Source organism: Oncorhynchus keta, chromosome 26 (genome assembly GCF_023373465.1).
Source record: "Oncorhynchus keta strain PuntledgeMale-10-30-2019 chromosome 26, Oket_V2, whole genome shotgun sequence".
Taxonomy (NCBI): domain Eukaryota; kingdom Metazoa; phylum Chordata; class Actinopteri; order Salmoniformes; family Salmonidae; genus Oncorhynchus; species Oncorhynchus keta.
This window is the reverse complement of record NC_068446.1, coordinates 3,232,166-3,257,901: the sequence shown is the minus strand read 5'-3', so window position 1 is coordinate 3,257,901 and position 25,736 is coordinate 3,232,166. Positions and strand designations below refer to the sequence as shown.

The 25,736-nt window shown below is 44.4% G+C and overlaps 1 protein-coding gene and 1 long non-coding RNA gene across 11 annotated transcripts; one reads left to right on the top strand and one right to left on the bottom strand.

Moving 5' to 3' along the window:
* The first annotated feature begins 637 nt into the window (after nucleotides 1-637).
* On the top strand, nucleotides 638-23,371 carry LOC118358833 (terminal uridylyltransferase 4-like). Of its 9 annotated transcripts, none has more exons than XR_008079925.1 (30): nucleotides 638-778; nucleotides 2,095-2,649; nucleotides 2,812-2,984; nucleotides 5,651-5,767; nucleotides 6,037-6,214; nucleotides 7,284-7,372; nucleotides 7,739-7,790; nucleotides 8,117-8,186; nucleotides 8,441-8,567; nucleotides 8,872-8,991; nucleotides 9,188-9,373; nucleotides 9,729-9,903; nucleotides 10,260-10,810; nucleotides 11,069-11,219; nucleotides 11,652-11,738; nucleotides 11,856-11,959; nucleotides 12,080-12,137; nucleotides 12,251-12,354; nucleotides 13,712-13,915; nucleotides 14,425-14,502; nucleotides 14,664-14,841; nucleotides 14,936-14,983; nucleotides 15,090-15,172; nucleotides 15,435-15,571; nucleotides 15,890-16,050; nucleotides 18,422-18,507; nucleotides 18,713-19,319; nucleotides 19,662-19,832; nucleotides 20,033-20,876; nucleotides 21,001-23,371. XR_008079925.1 is itself a non-coding variant. In XM_052480050.1 (29 exons), the coding sequence occupies exons 2-29, from the start codon at nucleotides 2,175-2,177 to the stop codon at nucleotides 20,119-20,121; spliced, it is 4,638 nt and encodes a 1,545-aa protein (XP_052336010.1). In that variant the 5' UTR covers nucleotides 638-778; nucleotides 2,095-2,174; the 3' UTR covers nucleotides 20,122-23,371. The 9 variants fall into 9 exon arrangements, 7 of the variants coding, with proteins under 7 accessions (XP_052336010.1, XP_035592659.2, XP_052336012.1 ...); XR_008079924.1 differs by having other exon boundaries at nucleotides 20,938-23,371; XM_052480050.1 differs by having other exon boundaries at nucleotides 15,435-15,550; nucleotides 20,033-23,371.
* Nucleotides 16,298-18,046, bottom strand: LOC127911977 (uncharacterized). 2 transcript variants are annotated; one of them, XR_008079927.1, is made up of 4 exons: nucleotides 17,873-18,046; nucleotides 16,784-17,015; nucleotides 16,557-16,706; nucleotides 16,298-16,446 (listed from the first exon to the last, which is right to left on the bottom strand). It is a non-coding gene; the product is annotated as an uncharacterized LOC127911977 (long non-coding RNA). The 2 variants fall into 2 exon arrangements; XR_008079926.1 differs by having other exon boundaries at nucleotides 16,304-16,446; nucleotides 16,651-16,706.
* Nucleotides 23,372-25,736: the final 2,365 nt, after the last annotated feature.

The following is a 25,736-nucleotide window of genomic DNA, read 5'->3' as shown; positions in this document are numbered from 1 at the left end:
TTCCTTGTGAAGCTGATTGAGAGAATGCCAAGAACGTGCAAAGGTGTCATCAAGGCAAAGGGTGGCTACTTTGAAGAACCCAAAATATAAAAAACATTCGGAATTGTTTAACACTTTTTTGGTTACTACATGATTCCATATGTGTTATTTCATAGTTCTGATGTCTTCACTATTATTCTACAATGTAGAACATAGTAAAAAAAAAAAATTAAAACCCTTGTATGAGTAGGTGTGTCCAAATGTTTGACTGGTACTGTATGTTTCAGTAAGATTGGATTTTTAGCATTTATAGCGATGGTTATCAACTTTACTGCAGGGATGGAACATAAGTGGCAGAGAAATTGAGGTTGTGGTGGCAGCTGCAGAGAGGTATTTGGGTATATGAGATTTGACCTCAGAAGAGTTACATGGTGTGTTAAGAGGTGGTGTCCCATCCTTTCAGGTTGTTGGCCTGAAGTAGGACTAAATATATTTAGATAGGGGAGTAGGGTGGTGTTTTATTTTTTTTAGTGAGTGTAGCGTTAAATGGTAGGGTAGGGTATTGTTTTTTAAGCAAAGAATAAGGGAGTTATACTCCAGTCTAGTAGGTGGCGGTAATGCAACATTTATTGGATGACAACCGCGGTTAAACCTCATGGAAGAAGACAAAGTGTAGAGGGATTAACATGGCGTCTATGGTTGCTGTGTTGATCGGGGCCGTAGATGAGAAAAACAATATACTGAACAGGAAGATAAATACGGTCTAGGTCCATTTTCAGCTAAAAACCTGCATATTACAGTAAGGCATTAGATATTATTTGTGGACGTTTTGACTATTTTGTCGTGCATCAGTTTTATAGAGTACCTAGCTAGTAAAACAATTGTAAAATAGAAACGCTAAGCCGCCAGCGGATATATGTCTAGTTTGCGAACTAGCCAGCCATGTATTAGCAGCTACTTTGACTTAAGTAGCTGTCGTTAGCAAAAACATTTGCTCGCGAGCAAGGAAGTCCGTGCGCGAGCTGGCGGATATGTATTTGTCTCGAGCCGTTTTTAATACATTTTAGTTTGCTGCTTCTGCAGGGTGTCTCGCTGTGCGAGAAGGCCCTTTCGCGATGTGGTTTGGTTTGGTTTCTTAATAAACAAGTGCTTCAGCCATGGTTTTGTTCAGCTAGATGCTTTTAGCAACGCGGGTGTATTTACATACACTAGCGTTGCTCTGAATTGTATTGGGTTGCACAGAAAACTGTCCGCGGGAAGCCCGTAGTTAAATTAAATAAATAATAATTTAAACTTACTGTGCTGGTTGGACATTATGAAAACATTGAATTTGAAACTAAATGTAAGTTATAGGGATGATATTGTAAGTGTAATGAAACAATGGAGCAGGTCTCGAGCCCGAGCTCCGGCGCGCTATCGACTGTGCGGCAAAAGCATGCTCAAGCGGCAGAGTCGATAGCGCGCCGGGGGTCGAGGGTTCGAGACCTACTCCCCGCTGTTTCATTACAGTATTATTAAACGGACTTTCCAAACGTGGGACTATTGTAGAACCACTTCCTCTCTGGTTACCTCATGTCAATATAAAAGTCCCCCACAAGTTATTCCTTTTTCGTCCATGTAATAGTGCAGGACTATTATTTTGATATGAGGTTAGTATGTCTACAACAGACCCACGTGTCTTTAACTGCATCTTTTGTTAACTTCTGGCTTTTTGGGCTACCCAATACTATTGGATGCAATGCTAGTGTATGTAAACGCAAAGCGTTGCTAAAAGCAGCTACTAACCAACTAGCGTTAACTACGCCCTTTGTTATATTGTAATAATGTGTCTTTGCAATGAACATAGCTAGTTATAATTTTACCTTTTTCTGAACTGGTCCAACTAACCATATATTTTCCTAGCTTAGATGCACTCTTGTTTAATCAGGCCTTTGGGACTTCATTGCAGCAAAGGTTTTGCCACTGTCTACTTTCTCAGTTCCTCTTATCAATACCCAATTAGTTCAATATATGATTTGATAGTATTACTATTTAGTATATAATAATAGTTTAGGCTATTGCTCTTCTAAGGTAAATGTAGGTAATGCCAACAATGAATGCATTTAATCTCTCCAGGTTTTCGTTGGACGAGCTGCCTCACGAGACCCTGATCATCCTCAATACAGAGTAGCAGTGGGAGAGGACAGGATCGAGGCATGGAGGAGTCAAAAAGCCCATTAAAATCAGTCAAGCCCTCTCGCAACGAGGCCAAGGGAGCCAAAGCTTCATCCTCTGCCAGCTCCAGGCCCCTGAAAGAGACTCCAGCCCAGAGAGAGTGCCCCAAGCCTGCCACTGCCTGTCGGAGCAAGGAGCACATTACCGCAGCCAGGGAAGAGCATAAGGACCAAGGCAGTAACTGTGGGACAGGCAGAGCCTCCACTGCCAGCCCTCAGAACCCAGGGAGAGGGAAGCCTCGTAGGCCACCTGGTAGGACCAACTCTGGGGAGAGGGGGAAGGTGAGACTTGAAGGCCAGCGGCAGCAGAGGGGTGATGCTGGGCCCTCGTTGGTTACAGGATGCAGCCCGGCTGGTGTAGGTGGAGACACAGGAGCCACAGGTATGGTGGCCACTTCATCTGAAGAAGGCCTTACTTTACAGACCAAGACAAGTCCATTGAAGGAGAAGTCACCGGGTGAGTTATTCTATACTTTACATAACTATAGGTTAATGTTTGAGTCATTAGCCGCTATAATAAGTCTCTGTTGGAGACCTCTTGTTTTACCATGGAAACTATTTTTGGTCAAAATATTTGTTTCCTACAGCTGTTTGATATTCTGCCTGTCTGTGTTTGCAGGTGAGAAGGCTGGTGCTGTGGTGGGCACAGGGCAGCCTGCATTGGAGGTCACTGTGGTGGGGTCAGAGGTCAACGAGCGTGGTCAGGGTAGAAACATGACCTCTGAGCAGAAGCTGGGTCTCAGACAGGCTGAGGAGCGCCTCTACAGAGACTACATACACAGACTGGTCAAGGTGAGGAGAGAAAATAAGTTACCTCAGTTTGTATCAGTCAACTGTTGTCTGTATGTATTGTCTGTATCAGTTACTGGAATTTATGAACACAATTGCACATTTAAGGCAGCTTCAGTCTCAAGTTAGATCGGTCTGATGGTGCTGAGCGATTAACCAACATTTTGGTTATTTTTGATTTTTTAAGCAGCTAACTGACGGTTAACCTCTTTCAGCTAGGGAGCACTATTTTTATGTTTTTAAAAATAGGCCCATCTGCTAGAATATGCATATAATTGGCAGATTGGGATAGAAAACACTCTAAAGTTTCCAAAACTGTCAAAATATTGTCTGAGTATAACAGAACTGATATTGCAGGCGAAACCTGAGTTTTGCTTGCGTAACACAGTGGGGCAGCCATTGACTCTCCCTCTCCTACTGAAAAAGAGACAGTGCCGGTAGATATATTATCGATTATTTATTTTAAAAACAACCTGAGGATTGATTATAAAAAAACGCTTGACATGTTTCTGTGGACATTACGGATACTATTTGGAATTTTTGTCTGCGTTGTCGTGATCGCTTGAGCCTGTGGATTTCTGAACATAACGTGCCAAACAGTTATTTTGGATATAAAAATAATCTTTATTGAACAAGGAACATTTATTGTGTAACTGGGAGTCTCGTGAGTGAAAACATCCGAAGATCATCAAAGGTAAGCGATACATTTTGTATTGCTTTTCTGATTTTCGTGACCAAGCTACTTTGATGCTAGGTGTTCAATCATGTTTTGTCTAGTCATCGATAAACTTACACAAGAGCTTGGATTGCTTTCGCTGTAAAGCATATTTTCCAAATCTGACACGACAGGTGGATTAACAAAATGCTAAACTGTGTTTTGCTATATTGCACTTGCGATTTCATGAATATAAATATTTTTAGTAATATTATTTGTGTGGCGCTATGCAATTCAGCGGTTGTTGATGACAATTATCCCGCTAAAGGGATGGGTAGCGTCAAGAAGTTAAGAAAAAGTTTATCTTTAATGCAACCGCTGTGTCAGATTTTAAAAATGCTTTATGGCAAAAGCACAATATTGAATAATCTGAGAACAGTGTTCAGCCACAAAAACAAGCCATACAGTTATCCGCCAAGTTGTGGAGTCAACAAAAGTCATAAATAGCATTATAAATCTTCACTTACCTTTGCTGATCTTTGTTGGAATGCACTCCCACAAGAAATGTTCGTTTTGTTCGATTACGTCCATATTTATGTCCAAATACCTACGTTTTGTTCACGCGTTTAATTCACTATTCCAAAGGCACAATGCGCGAGCGCAAAATTCAGACGAAAAGTCGTGTTCCATTACAGTTTGTAGAAACATGTCAAACAATGTTTACAACCTTTTTATAATACATCTTCAATAATATTCCAACTGGACAATAGCGTATTCATTACAGAGGAAAAAGAAGGAACGGCGCGCCCGTGTGACCTGCAGTAAACAACTGATTTGCCTCAGCTTAGTCCAATTGTTGAAACAGCTCTTATTCGACACCCTTCCACAATAGAAGCCTCAATCAACTTTCTAAAGACTGTTGGCATCTGCTGGAAGCATTGGGAAGTGCAATCTGGCCCCATAGACACAGCATATTGGATAGGCAATCACTTAAGTGAAACTACAAACCTCAGATTTCCCCTCTTCTTGGTAGGATTTGTCTCAGGGTTTCGCCTGCCATATGAGTTCTGTTATACTCACAGACATCGTTCAAACAGTTTTAGAAACTTCAGAGGGTTTTCTATCCAATACCACTAATATGCATATATTAGCATCTGGGGCAGAGTAGCAGGCAGTTTACTCTGGGCACCGTATTCATCCAAGCTACTCAATACTGCCCCCCTGTCACCAAGAAGGTCAATTATTTTAATTCCATTTAGTTTTTTTCCTGTCAGCTCGATGTTCATTTTCTGTAGAGATAAATCAGATTAAGCCGAACTGTGCAATATGGTAGGGAGTTGTAGTTTCCAACAGCCCAATATTTGACATAGTATAGCAGAGAAAATTGGGTAATTAACTACAATGAGCATAATCCATTGCACGCCTGCTTCCTTGTCTATGTGGAACAGACACAGAGACCTAGTTGTCACAGAGAGAAAAGAACACATGAGAGGAGTAGAAAGCAGTTGCTTTGCAAGGTGTACTTGAAAATGCATAATCTAAGTGATTTGATATAGTTGGTAGCCTGTTCAGCAGTCATAAAAGTAGGCCGTTTTTACTTTGAAGAACTTATCAAATTGTGATTTTTGTCTGACAGCATAGGCAGCAGCTCTATAGAGATGAGGACTTGGAATAAATGGTCATCCAATTAAATATTTTATTAAAGTAATGCGAATAAATTATGGATAAGGGATAAGCAGTAATGGTCTGTCACTACCATCATGGGATTTCTATTGTTTTATTCTGTGTTGCAGTATTCAAACCACAATGCAAAGTGCATTTAATGTTGAAGTCTTATCAACTTGTAATTGGTTAATTAGAATTATCACCACGTAAAACTGTCTCAATGCTAATAGTCAACAGCTCAAGACGTAGAGTTAAGATTTCCATGTCTACAGGGCAGAGGGGTGGGGCACTATCATGTCATCATCTCTTACATGCGATCGGTTTCACTGCTCTATCTCCGCCTCCACAGCCGTCTCCTGAATACCCTAACTTCCAGTATCTATGCAAGCTGTGTTCTGTACACATTGAGAACATACAGGGGGCACACAAACACATCAAGGAGAAAAGACACAAGAAGAACATCACGGTGAGAGAAAAAGCTACTTTTATTTAATTTGTCATAATTATCATGTCCTCCGACGACAACTGATGTGTAGTGTAACTTAGAAGGGAAACCTAGGCGGCTATTTCCATTTTTACGACATTTTAGAAGTGGAAATGTTTACTTGAGGTGGAGCTTATTGATGTGTGTGTGTGTTTATCCCCCAGAATTCTCCCTAGTCAATTAGACAGGGCCATTGGGTATTTGGATTCACTTTGCCTTTGTCCCTCTCCCCTGTGCTGTAACTGTTTTAGGATAAGCAGGAAGAGAATGAGCTGCGGGCGCTGCCTGCCCCCTTTCCAGCCCAGCTGGGAGCCGTTGACGCAGCCGTCCTCCGGGCGGCCAGCCAACACGGCATCTCAGAGCAGGACTTCCTGGTGCGACAGGAAGTGGTCGACAGGATGGAGGAGATCATCCAGCAGCACCTCTCAGGTAACCAACTCTTCCTATCCTTTTTGTCTCCTCCCTGTCATCTAGGCCTCTGATCTACAAAGTCTGAATGGGTGAACGCTGTGCAACCGCAGCTGGTCATTTATTTGTGTAACTGGGAGTCTGCGCTCCCTGTGTTTTCCCCTTACTGCCACAATGACATGCAGATCATTATGCATTGATATTAGGGCTGGGCGATATGGCCTAAAACTCATCTATATATATATATATATATTTTTTTTTAATTTATGGGCGGTTCACGATATATATCAACAAACAAAATATTCTCTCTTAAAGAAGCTTTTTTTTCCTGTACAATTTAATGGTCAAATACACTGAATTTCTACCCAGGTCGAATTATGTGCTTTCCACAACCATAAGACCCACTAATAATTTAAATATTTTATCAAAATAGTTGTACCTGCTTTTTTTTGTTGTTGCAATAATCACTGATAATCACTGTCTATAAAAATGCCCTTTTTGTTACACATTTATACAGAACAATGCACATTCACTAATAATGTAACAGGCATAAAATAAACAGCCGACTCATGAACAGTCTCTCAGGCACAATCCCAGATGCTAGTGAGTAGCCAGCTAATATTTATATTTCAAGTTTAGTCCACTTAGATCATGGTATAATTTCACAAGCTCTTTCCCTAAACAGCTAGTATTTTATTTTTTTAATTTCTTTCCCTAAACAGCTAGTATAACAATCATTATTTGACAAAAATGCTGCTAGCGATACGTGGTACGGTAATGTGCGCGCGACAAACTGAGCATTAATTCTTCAGAAGGATTGTTCATTGGTACATTTTAGTCGTGTCTGCTGTTCAAAACATTTTGAAAAAGGGAACAGGCGTCTGTCTGGTGAACGGCGCGAACAGGACGCTAAGGCCACTGACATTTTTCCTAGTGGTATCGCGATACTACACGGTATCGTGATACTTGTCCTGCTATCGTATGATGAGTGAAACGTTGGTATCGTGTCAACACTAGTAGGGAGATTATATGATCTGAATCATGTATAATGCTGTTTAATGTATGGCTTTTGGTGTTGTTTCTTATCCAGTTTGCTCCCTTCGGCTCTACGGCTCCTGTCTCACCCGATTTGCCTTCAAGACAAGTGACATTAACATTGACGTCACCTACCCCTCCACTGTAAGTCTTCGTTGTGTTCTCACCTAACCACTAATGCAAGTTATGTAAATGTAAAGTGGGAGGAGGCTATTCGAGACTATTGGGACACAGCCTTGGTTTGCGTCATCACCTCAATGTCAGTCTGTATCAGATGATTCAACGTGATTGTCTTGGATAGGATTTAACTGATTTGGCTAGTGCTTATTAGTTAGGAGGATCCAAGTACCTGTGAATAATAGGACTTCTAAACAGGACACTGCAAAACACATTTAACAGGACCGAACCGAGTTCACCAAATTGACACCCCTAATGAATGCATTTGATTGAAATATGATCAACTGATGCCGACCCTGACTAACAAATGTCATGCTGTTGTTGTCTCTCCAGATGACCCAACCAGATGTGCTGATACTAGTACTGGAAATCCTGAAGAACAGCAGTGAGTGTTGCATGAATAAACACTGTCGGTGTAGAGAGCGACTGTAGATTCGGCACAAGGAGGATTGTGTTGTGGCACCAGGCAGAGTCAGTGAGCTCTTTGTTCCAGCCCACAGGCCAGAGCAGGGAAGTGTAGAGCTGTACTGACTTCTGTGTTGGACTGGAGAGTCCATATTAACCTCTTTCAAATGAAGAATGTTGCTGTGAAACGAGAACATTTTATAGAAAACCTGATAACTAATGCACGTTAGTTTTAACGCCTAGGAGATGATGTTGTTGTCTTTGAGTTTGGGAGCAGTGAAAGAATGTTCACCTTTCTCTCTACAGCTGAATATTCTGAGGTGGAGTCTGACTTTCACGCCAAAGATCCGGTTGTGTTTTGCAGAGACGTCAACAGGTCAGTGGAATGTCAACTCTGCCGTTTTCTATTAGCTCTACACTTTTATCTATTTACAACATACTACTGTTTGAAATCTCCTCTGAGTTACTGGTTGCTGGATGGTTTTCATTCCTGGGCACATTGCAGCAATACATTTTGCAACAGAAAACAAAACATGAGTTTTTTTTCAGGTAGCCCCTCTCTGTTTCAGTCAGTTTTCTTCCGTTTGGTGCCTAATGAACACAACCCTGATGAGTTTGTTGTCTCCACAGTAGGTTGTTGTGCACGGTGAGTGCAGGTAATGACGTAGCCTGCCTCACTACCAACCACCTGGCTGCCCTGGCTAGACTGGAACCCAGACTGGTGCCTCTGGTCCTGGCCTTCCGCCTCTGGGCTAAGGTAAGGCTGTCCTGGGGGACGTTCTCTTTAATGGATAGTATGCCATCATATGCTGTAAATGGTATCTATCTAGTGCTTTTGATTACACTTTTTCAATGTTCAGGCCTTTGCTGACTGAACCTAAACCTCTTCATGCCAACAGTTCTTAAAGATGACTGTATTTGTCTGTGGGTTTCATTGTAAATGAGTCAATGATATGATATGCTCGACATACCCTTTGCATACTGTAGCTTTAGTTGTTTTGATGACCCCAACCGCCCCTGACCAGAGACAATTCTATATTTGGTTGTTTCTGTTCATCTAGTTGTGCCACATTGACTGCCAGGCGGAAGGGGGTATCCCCTCCTACTCCTTCTCTCTCATGGTCATCTTCTTCCTCCAACAACGCAGGGAGCCCATCCTCCCTGTCTACTTCGGCTACTGGGTAGGTGACACCACAGAAATATAATGACTAGAGTGGACATCGTTCTCTTTGTGACGCGTTTGATTATTTTAATAGAACTGGTCGCCATTGTGACAGGCACATTTTGAAGGTAATAAATGACTTTCAAGTGACAAGTCATAACATGTTGCTGGCTTTTCTGTTGTTGATAGCTAAGCTATGTCGTGTTCTGTTTCAGATGGAAGGCTTTGACTTGAAGCATGTGGACGAGTACCATCTGACGGGGATAGAGATGGATATATTTGTGGGGTGGGAGCACAGATCCCCCAGTACAGAGGGACGGGGGGACGGCAGGGGGGAAGGACGGAAGGCCAAGTCTGAGCAAAAGAAACCTGATGTGAAGAACCGGCATGTAGCGGGGAAGGTGAGTAGTCCGGGAGGGGAGGGTCTACTCACCGGCTCTGCAACGGCACACTCGCACTATGATCGAGTTCTGAAGTTCTTCACTTTTCCCAAAAAGTGTACACTTGCTCACTCTCCCCTTTATGGATTTATTAGATTGTTTTGCATAAGAGAGAAGACACCAGTCTTTTGGTAACACTTAATGACAACTTTCAGAAGTACACAGTCCATGAAGGGACGTGAACGAGGAGAGAACGTGACCGTTACTATGACTTTCAAGAATCAGAATGTTTTTTTTTGTTTTTGTTTATGGCGCTTCCTGAACTAAGCCGATGTCATTGACATAGTGCATTTCCCACTCTCTGTCCCCTCCCCAGACGCGTCTATCCCTGGACCTGGGTACGGGTGTTTCCCTGGGCCAGTTGTGGCTAGAGCTGCTGAGGTTCTACACGCTGGAGTTCGCCCTGGAAGAACACATCATCAGCATCCGCCTCAAAGAACTTCTCTCGCGAGAGATGAAGAACTGGCCCCGACGCAGGCTGGCAATCGAGGGTGAGTGACAGAGAGGGGGAGGGGAGAGAGCGCTGAATGGGGGTGTATTCGGACGGGTGAAACGATAGAAACGTACTGAATAGAGCTGACATGTCATTGTATTCTACATGACGGACAATCAGGTTTGTTTTACACAATACATCTTTGTGTGTGACTAGCTCTCCTCCTTTGTTACCTATTTTGTCATGACTATTTGTCTCCCTCAATGAGCCTGTTGAAGTACCAGGGGTTAATAGGTTGGGGTTTGGAAAGGTCAGAAGGACCTCTTATTTTTTTATTTTTCAGATTTCTCAGTTAGTTTCTACACCCCACTACCACCTTTTCAAGTCGTCATCCTCCATTTCCTCTTCTCTCAGATCCGTTTGCCCCGAAGAGGAACGTCGCACGCAGCCTCAACAGTCAAATGGTCTTTGAGTACATCCAGGAGCGCTTCCGCACCGCCTACAAATACTTTGCCTGCCCGCAGAGCAAGGACCGGAACGCCGTGGAGTGGCAGAGAGGCAAGAATACAACCAAACATGAGGGCATGAAGCGGCAGGAAGGCGAAAGTGGAGAAGACGGGTCTGAGAAGAGTGGAGGTGGACAGGGCGATGGGAATGAAGGGAAAAGTCAGAGCTCTGAGACAGGTCAGAAGGAGGATAGTGAGAGTGATGAAGAGGAACGGGCTGAGCGGACTCAGGAGAAGGAGGAGAGGGCATTGAATGGCGGGCTTATGGACTTGGTCCTTAGTGGGGGGGGGGCTCCAACGGATGGGGCTGTAGCAGAGCCTGGCACCGCTCTGGAGCCTTGCTCCGCCTCAACCCACAACGGCCTACTGGATAGGGATGAAGAGGAGGAGAAGCAGGGACACATTGCACCAGAGGACCTGCACTATATCTTCGACAGAATGATCTTCACTGGCGGAAAGGTAACACTTGTTTTCCAATGGACAACGTAAATTCTATAACTGATTTGACAGCACATGTTGTATATCTATGTCATTTCCAGAACTCCTTTGCCATAAGTGTAATAGTTTGACTTGTGGATTTGGCTTAACGTTTATGAGAAAGCATTTACCATAGTTTTCAGGTTTTATCTTAATGAGTTTCTGGTCATTTTGAATGTTCACAGGTTCTGCTTTCCAACAGGTCAATCCTCTTTATTATTTGATTATCCCCCCCTGCAGCCTCCTACAGTCGTGTGCAGCACATGTAAGAGAGATGGCCATCTGAAGGACGAGTGTCCTGAGGACTTCAAGAAGATCGAGCTCAAACCGCTGCCGCCCATGACCGACCGCTTCAGAGACATTCTGGATGGCCTTTGTAGACTCTGCTACCGTAAGTCGTCCGCTGTTCATCATCCTTGTGCCATCTTGCAAGGAGTTTGAGTGATTTTTTTTTTTTTTATCCAGATTTTGTCCCAGCATATTTTTATTTTTACCTTTATTTAACCAGGCAAGTCAGTTAAGAATAAATTCTTATTTTCAATGATGGCCTAGGAACAGTGGGTTAACTGCCTGTTCAGGGTCAGAACGACAGATTAGTCAGCTCGGGGGTTTGAACTTGCAACCTTCCGGTTCCTAGTCCAACTCTATAACCACTAGGCTACCCTACCGCCCCTTCTATATTATGGAGCGAAGACGGGTGTCTATAACCATACACTGTTAAAAACAATATATATACTTAAATAACACACACGGGAATACTCAAGCACGCTAAATATCATTTTTATTTTCCTGTTTTTTTGTTGTTAAATGTCTGTGTTTGTAGATGAGCTGTCTCCTTCCCCTGGAGAGCAGCTGAAGAGAGAGCAGATCCTGGGTAGTCTGGAGAGGTTCATACAAAAGGAGTACAATGGCACGTACAGATAACAACTGAGTTGCAGATGTTAACAGCTGAGAACAGCAGTGTAAAGGAATACAGAACTTCCACTTCAGGGTGTTAATATAAAACATCTGTGATATCATTCTACAGACAATGCCCAGCTGTGTTTGTTTGGCTCCTCCAAGAACGGCTTTGGTTTCCGTGACAGCGACCTGGACATCTGCATGACCCTGGAGGGCCATGATACAGCAGAGGTACATTAACTCACTGGACCGGCACCCATTTTGACAATTTTAAACTAAGCCTTCAGCTCTTTGTCTGATCTCATCTCCCTAGTCATTCTGAGATGTAAATATGTCTACCTCTACTAACAGAAGTTGAACTGCAAAGAGATCATCGAAGGCCTAGCCAAGGTGCTAAAGAAACACACAGGTAAGAGACCAGTTTGTCCACAGCACATTACTTTGACTGCTTGCTATGAGTACAGACTAGACAGTCATATTTTGTGACTTGGTGATTGATTAACCTGTGTTTTCCCATGTCAGGTCTGAGGAACATCCTGCCTATCACAACAGCCAAAGTGCCTATTGTGAAGTTTGAACACAGACAGAGCGGACTGGAGGCAGACATAAGCCTCTACAACACTCTGGTGAGTAAACCGACTGGTAAGCGTCAGTCACTGGTTAACAGGTCCTTTTGTAACTCAAGCTAAGTTTCTATTATCTACATAATTGCGTACCAGCTTAAAACTACTCATGGGCAGGTGAGACAGTGTCCCACCTGGCCAACATCCGGTGACATTGCAGAGCGCGAAATTCAAAAATACCAAATTCAAATATTTAACATTCTTGTATGTGTTACACATCCAAATTAAGCTTAATTTATTGTTAATCCAGCCGCTGTGTCAGGCTTTACAGCGAAAGCAAACCATACGATTATCTGAGGACAGTGCCCCGCATACAAACACATGAAGATCAGATTTCAACCAGGCAGGTGCGCCACAAAAGTCAGAAATAACGATTATAATTCATGCCTTACCTTTGAAGATCTTCTTCTGTTGGCACTCCAAAAGGTCCCAGTTACATCACAAATGGTCCTTTTGTTCGATAATGTCCTTCTTTATGTCCCAAAAATGTCCATTTATTTTTTTATTTATTTTTTTACCTTTATTTAACCAGGCAAGTCAGTTAAGAACACATTCTTATTTTCAATGACGGCCTGGGAACAGTGGGTTAACTGCCTGTTCAGGGGCAGAACGACAGATTTGTACCTTGTCAGCCCGGGGATTTGAACTCGCAACCTTCCGGTTACTAGTCCAACGCTCTAACCACTAGGCTACGCTGCCACCCCAAACTTGTTGAGTTTGATTAAGAAATACACCGGTGTCAACTCGCCCACAAAGTGTCTAATAAGTTACCTATATGAACTTGGTCCAAACATTTCAAACAATGTTCCTAATCCAACCTCAGGTACCCTAAAACGTAAATAATAGATTAATACCGGACAAAAACAACGTGAAGCGCGCTCCAGTTCACGCGCATCAAAACAGTGGAGTCCACCTGGAGTGACACTTACAATGAATAGCACTACTTCTTCATTTCTCAAAAAAAAAAAAACATTGAACCATTTCTAAAGACTGCTGACATCTAGTGGAATCCATAGGAACTGCAACCAGGTTCCTAATAATAAGGGTATCCCATAGAAAACAATTGGAAAATCCTATGACCTCAATTTTTTCTCCTGGATGGTTTGTCCTTTGGTTTTCCTTGGTTTCCATATCAGTTCTGTTATACTCACAGACATTATTTTAACAGTGTTAGAAACTTTAGTGTTTTCTCTCAAAATCTACCAATCATATGCATATCCTAGCTTCTGGGCCTGATTAACAAGCAGTTTACTTTGGGCACGTTTTTCATCTAGAGGTGAAAATACTGCCCCCTACCCAAGAGGTTAAGCAATTAAATGCATGCATCTGTATGGATTCATTGGCATCAGTCCTCTTCCAGGCTCAACACAACACCAGAATGCTGGCTACCTACGCTGCCCTGGACCCTCGCGTACAGTTCCTGGGATACACCATGAAGGTGTTTGCGAAGCGCTGTGACATAGGTGACGCGTCCAGAGGAAGTCTGTCATCCTATGCCTACATCCTCATGGTGCTCTACTTCCTGCAGCAGAGACAGCCCCCTGTCATCCCTGTTCTCCAAGAGGTACTGTTCACTTCCCCTTTTTACAACCCCAAAGTGGTTACTGTTGTAGCTTGTCTGTATGGACGTAGCCCACACCAACAGAATCAAATCAAATTTATTTATATAGCCCTTCGTACATCAGCTGATATCTCAAAGTGCTGTACAGAAACCCAGCCTAAAACCCCAAACAGCAAACAATGCAGGTGTAAAAGCACGGTGGCTAGGAAAAACTCCCTAGAAAGGCCAAAACCTAGGAAGAAACCTAGAGAGGAACCGGGCTATGTGGGGTGGCCAGTCCTCTTCTGGCTGTGCCGGGTAGAGATTATAACAGAACATGACCAAGATGTTCAAATGTTCATAAATGACCAGCATGGTCGAATAATAATAAGGCAGAACAGTTGAAACTGGAGCAGCAGCACAGTCAGGTGGACTGGGGACAGCAAGGAGCCAACAGAACATGCCGAAAGACTTTTTGTAAAAGCATTTATGAAAAACTTAAGGAAATAACCCAATGTTGGTCTTCTTCTTAGGTCTTTGATGGACATTCTGTACCGCAGAGGATGGTGGATGGTTGGAATGCTTTCTTCTTTGATGACATTGAGGAACTGGTGAGTGGTTTGGTCATCAACACTACTGAATGTAATATCCTACATGCCTGCTTTTCCTAAATGATGTTTTCGTTGTTGCTTACTAGTCATTGTAGTCAAAAGGCGTTCTCTAAAAGTTCTGAATATAATAAAGCTCACCATCTGTTTGACGTCCCCCGTAGCGTCAGCGTCTGCCAGCGCTTCCGCAGAACCGCGAGACTGTGGGGGAGCTGTGGCTGGGCCTGCTCAGGTTCTACACCGAAGAGTTTGACTTTAAGGAGCTCGTCATCAGCATCCGCCAGAGGAAACGGCTCACCGCCTTCGAGAAGCAGTGGACCTCCAAGTGCATCGCCATCGAAGGTAGTGAAACCATCCTTCTCAGTCACATGGTTGTGATGAGGAAAGGACCAATTTGATCACTGATGACTTGACTTTTTGACTTTTTTTTTTTTAGATCCCTTCGACTTGAATCACAATCTTGGTGCTGGAGTTTCTCGCAAAAGTAAGTGAACTATGTGTCCTGAAGTAATCCTTAGGAGGCCAATTCTGTGTTGTCTCTAGTATTTCAGTGATCGTGGTCGCTAACACCCCCCCCCCTCTCTCCTCAGTGACTAACTTCATCATGAAGGCCTTTATCAACGGCAGGAAGCTGTTTGGTACTCCTTTCTACCCCCAGCCTGGCATAGAGGCGGTATGACACACATTAGATATAGGACTGTATTAACAGAGTGTTAAGAGTATATGAGTGCTGGTATAGGTTCATTTTTGCCTTTTTAAATGACAATGCGTAAGAATGGGACCTGATCCAAGATCAGCTCTCCGAAACGCATTGTAAGTTATTGGCATTGTTGCCTTGACACTGAGTTGCATTTATGCACACGTATCAAATGGTTCCATTTGTCTTAAGTAAAGTCTGTTCTCATGTCTAACGATGTTTTCTTCCTGTGGTACAGAACTACTTCTTTGACTCCAAGGTGCTCACGGACGGGGAACTTGCACCTAATGACAGGTGCTGTCGGATCTGTGGCAAGATCGGTCATTACATGAAGGACTGCCCCAAAAGACGCAGGTACACGGGGAGAGAACATCAGTGAGTTTTTTTGGGAACGTGTGTGTGTGTGTGTGTGTGTGTGTGTGTGTGTGTGTGTGTGTGTGTGCGTGTGTGTGTGCAGACCTGGGTTCAAATACTATTTCAAACATTTTCAATACTTTGAACATTTGCTTTAGCATGTTTGCAGTGCCAGGTGTCACCGGTTTGTACTTTTGTATGTTGGTTCTATTGCAACAGGCATAGTATATATTATTTGAACCTGTGTTGGGTGGTGTTTCCATGTTTGATTGAACTAATCTTCTGTTTCTGTGCGCGTGTGTGTGTGTGTGTGTGTGTGTGTGTCATTTGTCCAAAAAGGGGGATGAAGAAGAAGGAGAACGAAAAAGAGGAGGATGTCAAGGATGGAGACGATCATGAGCCACGGGAGCGTCGCTGTTTCCAGTGTGGTGAATTTGGTCATGTACGGCGGGACTGCCCAGAGCACCGCCACCTTAGACAGAAAGCCGCAGGGGGACCAGGTACACACACACACCTCAATGTCCTTTTATTTGGTCATGTACGGCGGGACTGCCCAGAGCACCGCCACCTTAGACAGAAAGCCGCAGGGGGACCAGGTACACACACACACCTCAATGTCCTTTTATTTGGTCATGTACGGCGGGACTGCCCAGAGCACCGCCACCTTAGACAGAAAGCCGCAGGGGGACCAGGTACACACACACACCTCAATGTCCTTTTATTTGGTCATGTACGGCGGGACTGCCCAGAGCACCGCCACCTTAGACAGAAAGCCGCAGGGGGACCAGGTACACACACACACCTCAATGTCCTTTTATTTGGTCATGTACGGCGGGACTGCCCAGAGCACCGCCACCTTAGACAGAAAGCCGCAGGGGGACCAGGTACACACACACCTCAATGTCCTTTTATTTGGTCATGTACGGCGGGACTGCCCAGAGCACCGCCACCTTAGACAGACCTCAATGTCCTTTTATTTGGTCGCAGGGGGACCAGGTACACACACACCTCAATGTCCTTTTATTTGGTCATGTACGGCGGGACTGCCCAGAGCACCGCCACCTTAGACAGAAAGCCGCAGGGGGACCAGGTACACACACACCTCAATGTCCTTTTATTTGGTCATGTACGGCGGGACTGCCCAGAGCACCGCCACCTTAGACAGAAAGCCGCAGGGGGACCAGGCCACTTTTATTTGGTCATGTACGGCGGGACTGCCCAGAGCACCGCCACCTTAGACAGAAAGCCGCAGGGGGACCAGGTACACACACACACCTCAATGTCCTTTTATTTGGTCATGTACGGCGGGACTGCCCAGAGCACCGCCACCTTAGACAGAAAGCCGCAGGGGGACCAGGTACACACACACACCTCAATGTCCTTTTATTTGGTCATGTACGGCGGGACTGCCCAGAGCACCGCCACCTTAGACAGAAAGCCGCAGGGGGACCAGGTACACACACACCTCAATGTCCTTTTATTTGGTCATGTACGGCGGGACTGCCCAGAGCACCGCCACCTTAGACAGAAAGCCGCAGGGGGACCAGGTACACACACACACCTCAATGTCCTTTTATTTGGTCATAGACAGAAAGCCGCAGGGGGACCAGGTACACACACACCTCAATGTCCTTTTATTTGGTCATGTACGGCGGGACTGCCCAGAGGCTCAGACAGAAAGCCGCAGGGGACTGCCCGGCGGGACTGCACCGCCACCTTAGACAGAAAGCCGCAGGGGACCAGGTACACACACACACCTCAATGTCCTTTTATTTGGTCATGTACGGCGGGACTGCCCAGAGCACCGCCACCTTAGACAGAAAGCCGCAGGGGACCAGGTACACACACCACCTCAATGTCCTTTTATTTGGTCATGTACGGCGGGACTGCCCAGAGCACCGCCACCTCAGACAGAAAGCCGCAGGGGACCAGGTACACACACACCTCAATGTCCTTTTATTTGGTCATGTACGGCGGGACTGCCCAGAGCACCGCCACCTTAGACAGAAAGCCGCAGGGGACCAGGTACACACACACAACTTCAATGTCCTTTATTTGGTACACACACACCTCAATGTCCTTTTATTTGGTACGGCGGGACTGCCCAGAGCACCGCCACCTTAGACAGAAAGCCGCAGGGGACCAGGTACACACACACACCTCAATGTCCTTTTATTTGGTCATGTCAATGTCCGGCGGGACTGCCCAGAGCACCGCCACCTCAGACAGAAAGCCGCAGGGGGACAGGTACACACACACCTCAATGCCTTTTATTTGGTCACGGCGGGACTGGGGACCAGGCCGCAGGGGGACCACACACACACCTCAATGTCCTTTTATTTGGTCATGTACGGCGGGACTGCCCAGAGCACCGCCACCTTAGACAGAAAGCCGCAGGGGGACCAGGTACACACACACACCTCAATGTCCTTTTATTTGGTCATGTACGGCGGGACTGCCCAGAGCACCGCCACCTTAGACAGAAAGCCGCAGGGGGACCAGGTACACACACACACCTCAATGTCCTTTTATTTGCACTACTTTTTAATGGGTACAGGTGACGTAGTGTATATTAACTGATGCCAAAGAAAATACTGTACCAAGTTTGACTATGGTTGTGTTTAGAAGCTCAACTTTATTTGAGTGGTCCACAATGTTTTATTTATTTATTATCTAGTGGATAATAATTTATTATCTAATCTCTATCTAGTAGAGCTAGTGGATCACAGCAAGAGTATTTACCAGCTATGTCTACAGTAACTAACTCATGATTAAAGACCTGTATTTTCTCATTACTAGTACGGCCCAGCACAGGGCAGCAGTGGGACAGAGTGATGTATGTGGTGGTTGGTTTCTCTGTTTCCCACATAGTGCGAGCCATGGTAAGCTCCCAGTCCATCCCCATCCCCCAACCTCCCCAGGACCTCCCTGGACGCACCAGACAACCTTCCGAATGTGTGAGTACAACAGGGAATTGTCTCGCTCTCCCTTAGCCACCCTAACCATGTTCAAATGTAATGAATGAGTACTGTTGCAGCTAGCTTCTTTATCTATCAATACATGTATGTATGTATGATACATTTTTATTTTTTTCTGTCTTTCCCACTACCTCCTGCTCCCTTGCTGTCTCTCCAACTCTGCTCTCTCGGTCTCTCTGTCCAGTCTGATTCCCGCCAGACTCCGCCCTATTCCCCTCAGCCCACCCTGTTCTCCCAGGGTTCGAGCCAATCCTCCAGCTCCCCCCAGCCCTCCTCTTCCAAGACCTCCAACTCCGCTGGAGGGGTACCCCACAAGCAGCCCCAACATCCCCAGGTTCCCCTCTCTCTCTTTAGCTTCCCTCCCACCCACCCAAGCCAGTACCACCACCCTGGAGCTCTCACTGCTCTGGGGCTACTGCCATCCCACCACAACCAGCACCAATCACACCTGTCCCAGGGACACCAGGCCCATCACCAACCTCACCACCCCTCCATCTCCTGGCCCATCCATGGCCCCGTCCTCCAGACCTCCAGTGGCCCCGAAGGGCCCTCCCCGCCCGGCCTAAAATTCCCCTTACACCAGGCCCCGGGGCAAGGGAATGGGAACACAGGCCCAGGGGGGTCTCCGGTGGGTGGCAGCCCCATGAACCTCAATGACCCCAGCATCATCTTCGCCCAGCCGGCGGGGAGGCCCATGGGCTTGGGAGGAGGGCCGGGACTGGATGGGCACTGGCACAACCACCTGGCACAGCAAGGGGCACTGGTGGCTAATGGCACTGTGGGCAAGTCAGGTACACACTGGGTGGCACTGTCTGTCTGTGTTAGGTCTGACTGTCTGTGTCAGTCTGTCCACGGCTTGGTTTATTTGTCTGACTGTGGTCAGATTCTGTCCTTGTTCCGGGAGTCTTTAGCAGTAACTGTCTGTTTCCCTGTTAACGGTGCTGATTGTGTGGTCAGGTAAGAGACACCAGTGGTTTTGCCAACACACTTAATTTACTGTTCACAAAAAACTGGTGCTAGGACAGAAGGATATTATCAAATTATTGTAGTTGGCTTAGTTATTTGTTTTAAATTCCAAGGATGTTTTGCTGTACCGAATTTGAAGACCTCTCCATTCCTCCCTCCCCCCGCAGATCCGGGCTACCAGACCCAGTTTGGGGGGGTGAGTCAGCAGGGCTCTAGGAATTGGGAGCACAGCAACGCAGCCCACTACTCCCAGTCCCCGTCCTACCGCATGCCACAGAAGTTCATCCAGCAGGGCAACGGGTGCTACCCGCAACCCGGCAAGCACGTCATGTCCCAAAGTAAGAGGCTCAGAAAGCGAGAGGAGAGAGGGAGAGCGAGAGACGGACAAAGGGTCAAGAGACGTACTGCTAGGATGCCACCTCTCATTTAGTACACTTTTTTACTAAATGTAATCGAAATAATTTACCACTTCAATCTTTAAAAAAATACCCCTACAGCAGTTAACTTGACTTCCTTGTTTGTCTTGACTCCGCCCCAGGTTCTGTGGTGCACCCCAGTCAGCATTTCCCGCTACTCCCCCACGGACGACGACATGTCAACCTCAATTACATCCAACAGAAGAAATGAACTTTGAACTCTGCTCCCATAGCATATCCATTCAATTAGGTTTTTATGGGCCTTCACCATGACAAAACAAACACGATATAATCGAACATTTGCATCATTTGGTCACACTACTTTTTTAAATGAATTTGATCATTTTTGTAAAAACTTTTTACATTTTTCCTTTGGTCTCCTTATATTGATTTGTGATACAAATGTCATATTTTAATACCCCCGTTTTTGAAGGGGTCCAAAGTGTTTATTTTATTGTGTAAAGGAAGTAGGTAAAAATATTAGCTGTACTCATATTTTGCTTGCTTATGGATAAATGCTTTGAATAGATATTTGTAAAATATATATATATATATATCATGATAGGGGTGGCCCTGCCTTTGGAATGTATTCATACAGCCTGCCTTGTTCCACAGTGACAGCCTGAATTGAAAATGGATTCAATTGTTACAATTCACTCTGTGAATTACACAATACCCCATAATGACAAAGTGAACATGTTTGTAGAAAATATTTTGCACATTTTATAGGAAATGAAATGCATGCATTGAATTTACAGAAGTATTCACACCCCTGACTCAATACTTTGTAGAAGAGCACCTTTGGCAGTAATGACAGCTTGGTCTTTCTGGGTGCAACCATTTTCAGGTCTTGCCATAGATTTATATCAAAACTGTAACTCGGCCACTCGAACATTCACTGTCGTCTTGGTAAGCAGCTCCGGTGTAGATTTGGCCCTGTGTTTTAGGTTATTGTCCTGCTGAAAGGTGAATTCATCTCTGTGTCTGGTGCAAAGCAGACTGAACCAGTTTATTGTCCTGCTGAAAGGTGAATTCATCTCCCAGTGTCTGGTGGAAAGCAGACTGAACTAGGTTATTGTCCTGCTGAAAGGTGAATTCATCTCCCAGTGTCTGGTGGAAAGCAGACTGAACTAGGTTTTCCGCTAGGATTTTGCCTCTGCTTAGTCATCAACACTAAGAAACAGAATGTAACTATCATAAAAACTCTTTAACGATGACAAGCATACCCATAACACGATGCTGCCACCACTATACTTGAACATTTGGAGAGTGGTACTCAGTAATGTGTTGTATTGGATTTGCCCCAAACATAACACTTTTTTTCAGGACTTTGTTGCAAACAGGATGCATGTTTCGGAATAATTTAATTTTGTACAGGCTTCCTTCTTTACATTCTGTCAATTTAGGTTAGTATTGTGGAGTAACTACAATGTTGTTGATCCATCCTCAGCTTTCTCCTACCACATCCATTAAATTCTGAAACTGTTTTAAAGTCACCATTGGCCTCATGTTGAAATCCCTGAGCGGTTTCCTTCCTCTCCGGAGTTAGGAAAGACGCCTGTATTTTTGTAGTGACTGGGTGTATTAATACACCATCTAAAGTGTAACGTTGCCATGTTCAAAGGGATATTCAATGTCTATTTTTTTAAATTACTTTTACCCATCTACCAATAGGTGCCCTTCTTTGCGAGGCGTTGGTAAACCTTCCTGGTCTTTGTTTGAAATTCACTGTTGGACTGAGACAATTATCTGTAAGGTATGTGTGGGGTACAGATATGAGGTAGTCATTAAAAAATCACGTTAAACACTATTTCCCACCTAGTGAATCCATGCAATTTATTATGCGAATTATGTGAATATTTCAGCTTTTCATCTTTTTATTAATTAAACATTTCTACAAACATAATTTTACTTTGGAATTATGGGGTATTGTGTGTGTGGGCCAGTGACCCAAAAAAAATCTTGTAACAACAAAATGTGGGAAAAGTCTAGGGGTGTGAATTATTAAGGCACAATTAAGGCACTGTATGTAGTGCCAAAAATACCTATAGTAAGTGGCAACATTTTAAAATGAATAACAGTCTCCCAAAAATACTTTAAACACAAACACTTTGTTTTTGGTGACTATTTGTTGACTGCAGACAATTTTGGCCAGTTTCCCAGACAGATTAAATTTAATCCAGGCTGTATCTCAACCGGCCGTGATTGTGCGCACAATGGGCCCAGTGTCGTCTGGGTTTGGCCGTTGTAGGCCGTCATTGTAAATAAGAATTAGTTCTTAACTGACTTGCCTAGTTAAATAAAGGCAAAATCGTTTTTTTTTAAGTCCTGGACTAAAATATTTTTTTTATAGAGATTCTTAATCTGTCCTGGAAACCACTGCCTTGTTTAAAAAAAAAAAAATTAAATAGCCGATTGGGACAGCAAATTGTTGTCGCTCTACGTACAATGCAGTACATGTATGTTTTTCACGATCATCTTCGGTAATGATTTACATAACTGCAGCTGCTATACTAGAACATGGATTTAATCAGCAGGACACTGGTATTGGCATGTATTGCATACAATGTCACTGTAGTATTATTGATTCATACATTTGTTGATTCTAAAGTTACAGATTTCAGTTACTACATAATGGTAGTGGTTGTCACCCAAGTGAACATTTTTCCTAGAAATGCCTCTGAGGAATGTTTTTCTCTCAAATCAATGGAAGAAGCTGTCACAGCAGTCCACGTTGCATTGGGTTTGGGCTCTCCCACCTTTGCCTAGCCCATAGCCTTTGTGTTGGATGGACAATGTGAAAGGCAGTAGCAGTAATGTATACAGTCTGGTAGAACTTTTCCTGTTAGTCTCAGGTAAACCAGAACAGTATAGGGGACAGTGGTAGAAAATGAAGGATGCAAGTAAGAATGTATGCTTATGAATAGGTGGACTGAATAAGTGCTCATGATAACTACTAAAAGTCTAGCAATTTCAAAACTATACTACACACAGGCATGAAGGTTGTAAGGCTGGAGTGTGGGCCCAACCTTGCTGTTTGGTCTGGTCTTCTATGAGGTGTACAGGTTAGGCAACCTCTCCACTGGCCGGTCCCTACACCCTGGCTTCTGGTGGGGAACTACTACTAAAGTAGTACTTCAAAGCATTTTTACTTAGTTACTTCACACCACCTCCTCAGCAAAAGTTGGTGCAGGTTTGTTCAGTAGCTGGGGCTGTGTCTGTCTGTCTGTCTGTAAAGTTTTTGGGGGTATCTGTACTTTACTATTTGTATTTCTAACAACTTATTCTACTACATTCGTAAAGAAAACAGATTTTTTTACCCCCAGCAATATTGTCCAATTCACACACCGTGTCAATATAATGATCTGGTGGACTCACTAAACACAAATACTGTTTGTACATGATGTCTGAATAATGGAGTATGCCCTGGCTGTCTGTAAATAAATACAATTTAGAAAATGGTGCTGTCTTGTTTGCTTAACATAAGGAATTTGATATGGCAATCTATTTTTATCCATAACTGTACTGTACTCAAAAGTAACAGTATCTGGTGTGGCCAGCAGCTGCATTAAGTACTGCAGTGCATCTCCTCCCCATGGACTGCACCAGATTTGCCAGTTCTTGCTGTGAGATATTACTCCACTCTTCCACCAAGGCACTTGCATGTTTCAGGACATTTCTGGGGGGAATGGCCCTAGTCCTCACCCTTCAATCCAACAGGTCCCAGATGTGCTCAATGGGATTGAGATCCGGGCTCTTCGCTGGCCATGGCAGAACACTGACATTCCTAACTTGCAGGAAATCACGCACAGAACGAGCAGTATGGCTGGTGGCATTGTCATGCCAGGATGAGCCTACAGGAAGGGTACCACATGAGGGAGGAGGATGTCTTCCCTGTAACACACAGCGTTGAGATTGCCTGCAATGACAACAAGCTCAGTCCGATGATGCTGTGACACACCGCCCCAGACCACGACAGACCATCCACCTCCAAATCGATCTCGCTCCAGAGTACAGGCCTCGGTGTAATGCTCATTCCTTCGACGATAAACGTGAATCCGACCATCACCCCGAGTGAGACAGAACTGCAATTCGTCAGTGAAGAGCACTTCTTGCCAGTCCTGTCTGGTCCACCGACGGTGAGTTTGTGCCCATAGGTGAAATTGTTTCCGGTGATGTCTGGTGTGGACCTGCCTTACAACAGGCCTTACAAGCCCTCAGTCCAGCCTCTCTCAGCCTATTGCGGATTGTCTGAGCACTGATGGAGGGATTGTGCATTCCTGGTGTAACTCGGGCAGTTGTTGTTGCCATCCTGTACCTGTCCCGCAGGTGTGATATTCGGATGTACCGATCCTGTGCAGGTGTTGTTACACGTGGTCTGCCACTGTGAGGACGATCAGCTGTCCGTCCTGTCTCCCTAAAGCGCTGTCTTAGGCGTCTCACAGTACGGACATTTAAATTTCTTGCCCTGGACACATCTGCAGTCCTCATGCCTCCTTGCAGCATGCCTAAGGAACGTTCACGCAGATAAGGGACCCTGGGTATCCTTCTTTTGGTGTATGTCAGAGTCAGTAGAAAGGCCTCTTTAGTGTCCTAAGTTTTCAGACCTTAATTATCTTAATTGCCTACCGTCTGTAAGCTGTTAGTGTCTTAATGACCGTTCCACAGTTGCATGTTCATTAATGGTTCATTGAACAAGCATGGGAAACAGTGTTTAAAACCCTTTACAATGAAGATCTGAAGTTATTTGGATTTTTACAAAATATCTTTGAAAGACAGGATCCTGAAAAAAGAGAGGTTTCTTTTTTTACTGAGTTTATTTGCGAGTCATTCTATTGCATTGTTGGTCTATAGGTTAATTTTCATAATTGTGTGGAATTAAATTGGCACGTTTGTATTTTAGTTGCAATTTTATTTATCACACAGGCACAGCATAAAGAGCCTTGTTTGATGAGCGGAATAGCCTACCACCTGTCAGACAGAGCGAGAGTAACTCCTTAAAAAGCCTGTGGGCTATTGGAGTGAAACCTGCTTTTGTAAGCACAGTCATTGCAACAAATAATAATTCTAAATGCAATCCTGTGTTCACTTCTGTGGCTATGATTTAAAAAGGAGTTATTTCTCAGTCTCAACTCAATCTCAACTTTACTTCAAATAATGAGGCAAGTCTTACCTTGCTTCAAAGTAGCCTTGTAAAAATCCATCCATAGAAACAACACAATCTCACACTCAATTCCTGTAAATATTTACGGATTTCAGCAGATTGTGGCTTAATTCATGTGACAGAAAGCACATTGTTGTGTGACTGAATTTGTAGGAAAATACACTTTTTGTGAGACTTCATTCATAGAAAAATACATTTTGGGGGTGGGGGGGACAATCTTAGGAAAGTTATTGGAGCAATGCATTTTGGGGGCGGGGGGACAATCTCAGGAAAGTTATTGGAGCAATGCATTTGGGGGGGGACAATCTTAGGAAAGTTATTGGAGCAATGCATTTTGGGGGCGGGGGGACAATCTCAGGAAAGTTATTGGAGCAATGCATTTTGGGGGGACAATCTTAGGAAAGTTATTGGAGCAATGCATTTTGGGGGGGGGGGGGACAATCTCAGGAAAGTTATTGGAGCAATGCATTTTGGGGGGACAATCTTAGGAAAGTTATTGGAGCAATGCATTTTGGGGGCGGGGGACAATCTCAGGAAAGTTATTGGAGCAATGCATTTTGGGGGGGGGGACAATCTTAGGAAAGTTATTGGAGCAATGCATTTTGGGGCGGGGGGACAATCTCAGGAAAGTTATTGGAGCAATGCATTTTGGGGGGGACAAT

What these genes read in the sequence shown, in the direction of transcription:
- LOC118358833 (XM_035736766.2), top strand. Translation starts at nt 2,175, where the DNA reads ATGGAGGAGTCAAAAAGCCCATTAAAATCAGTCAAGCCCTCTCGCAAC. An exon ending in ACATACACAGACTGGTCAAG is followed by an intron (nt 2,985 to 5,650) that starts GTGAGGAGAGAA and finishes CCGCCTCCACAG; the next exon opens with CCGTCTCCTGAATACCCTAA. An exon ending in GACACAAGAAGAACATCACG is followed by an intron (nt 5,768 to 6,036) that starts GTGAGAGAAAAA and finishes TAACTGTTTTAG; the next exon opens with GATAAGCAGGAAGAGAATGA.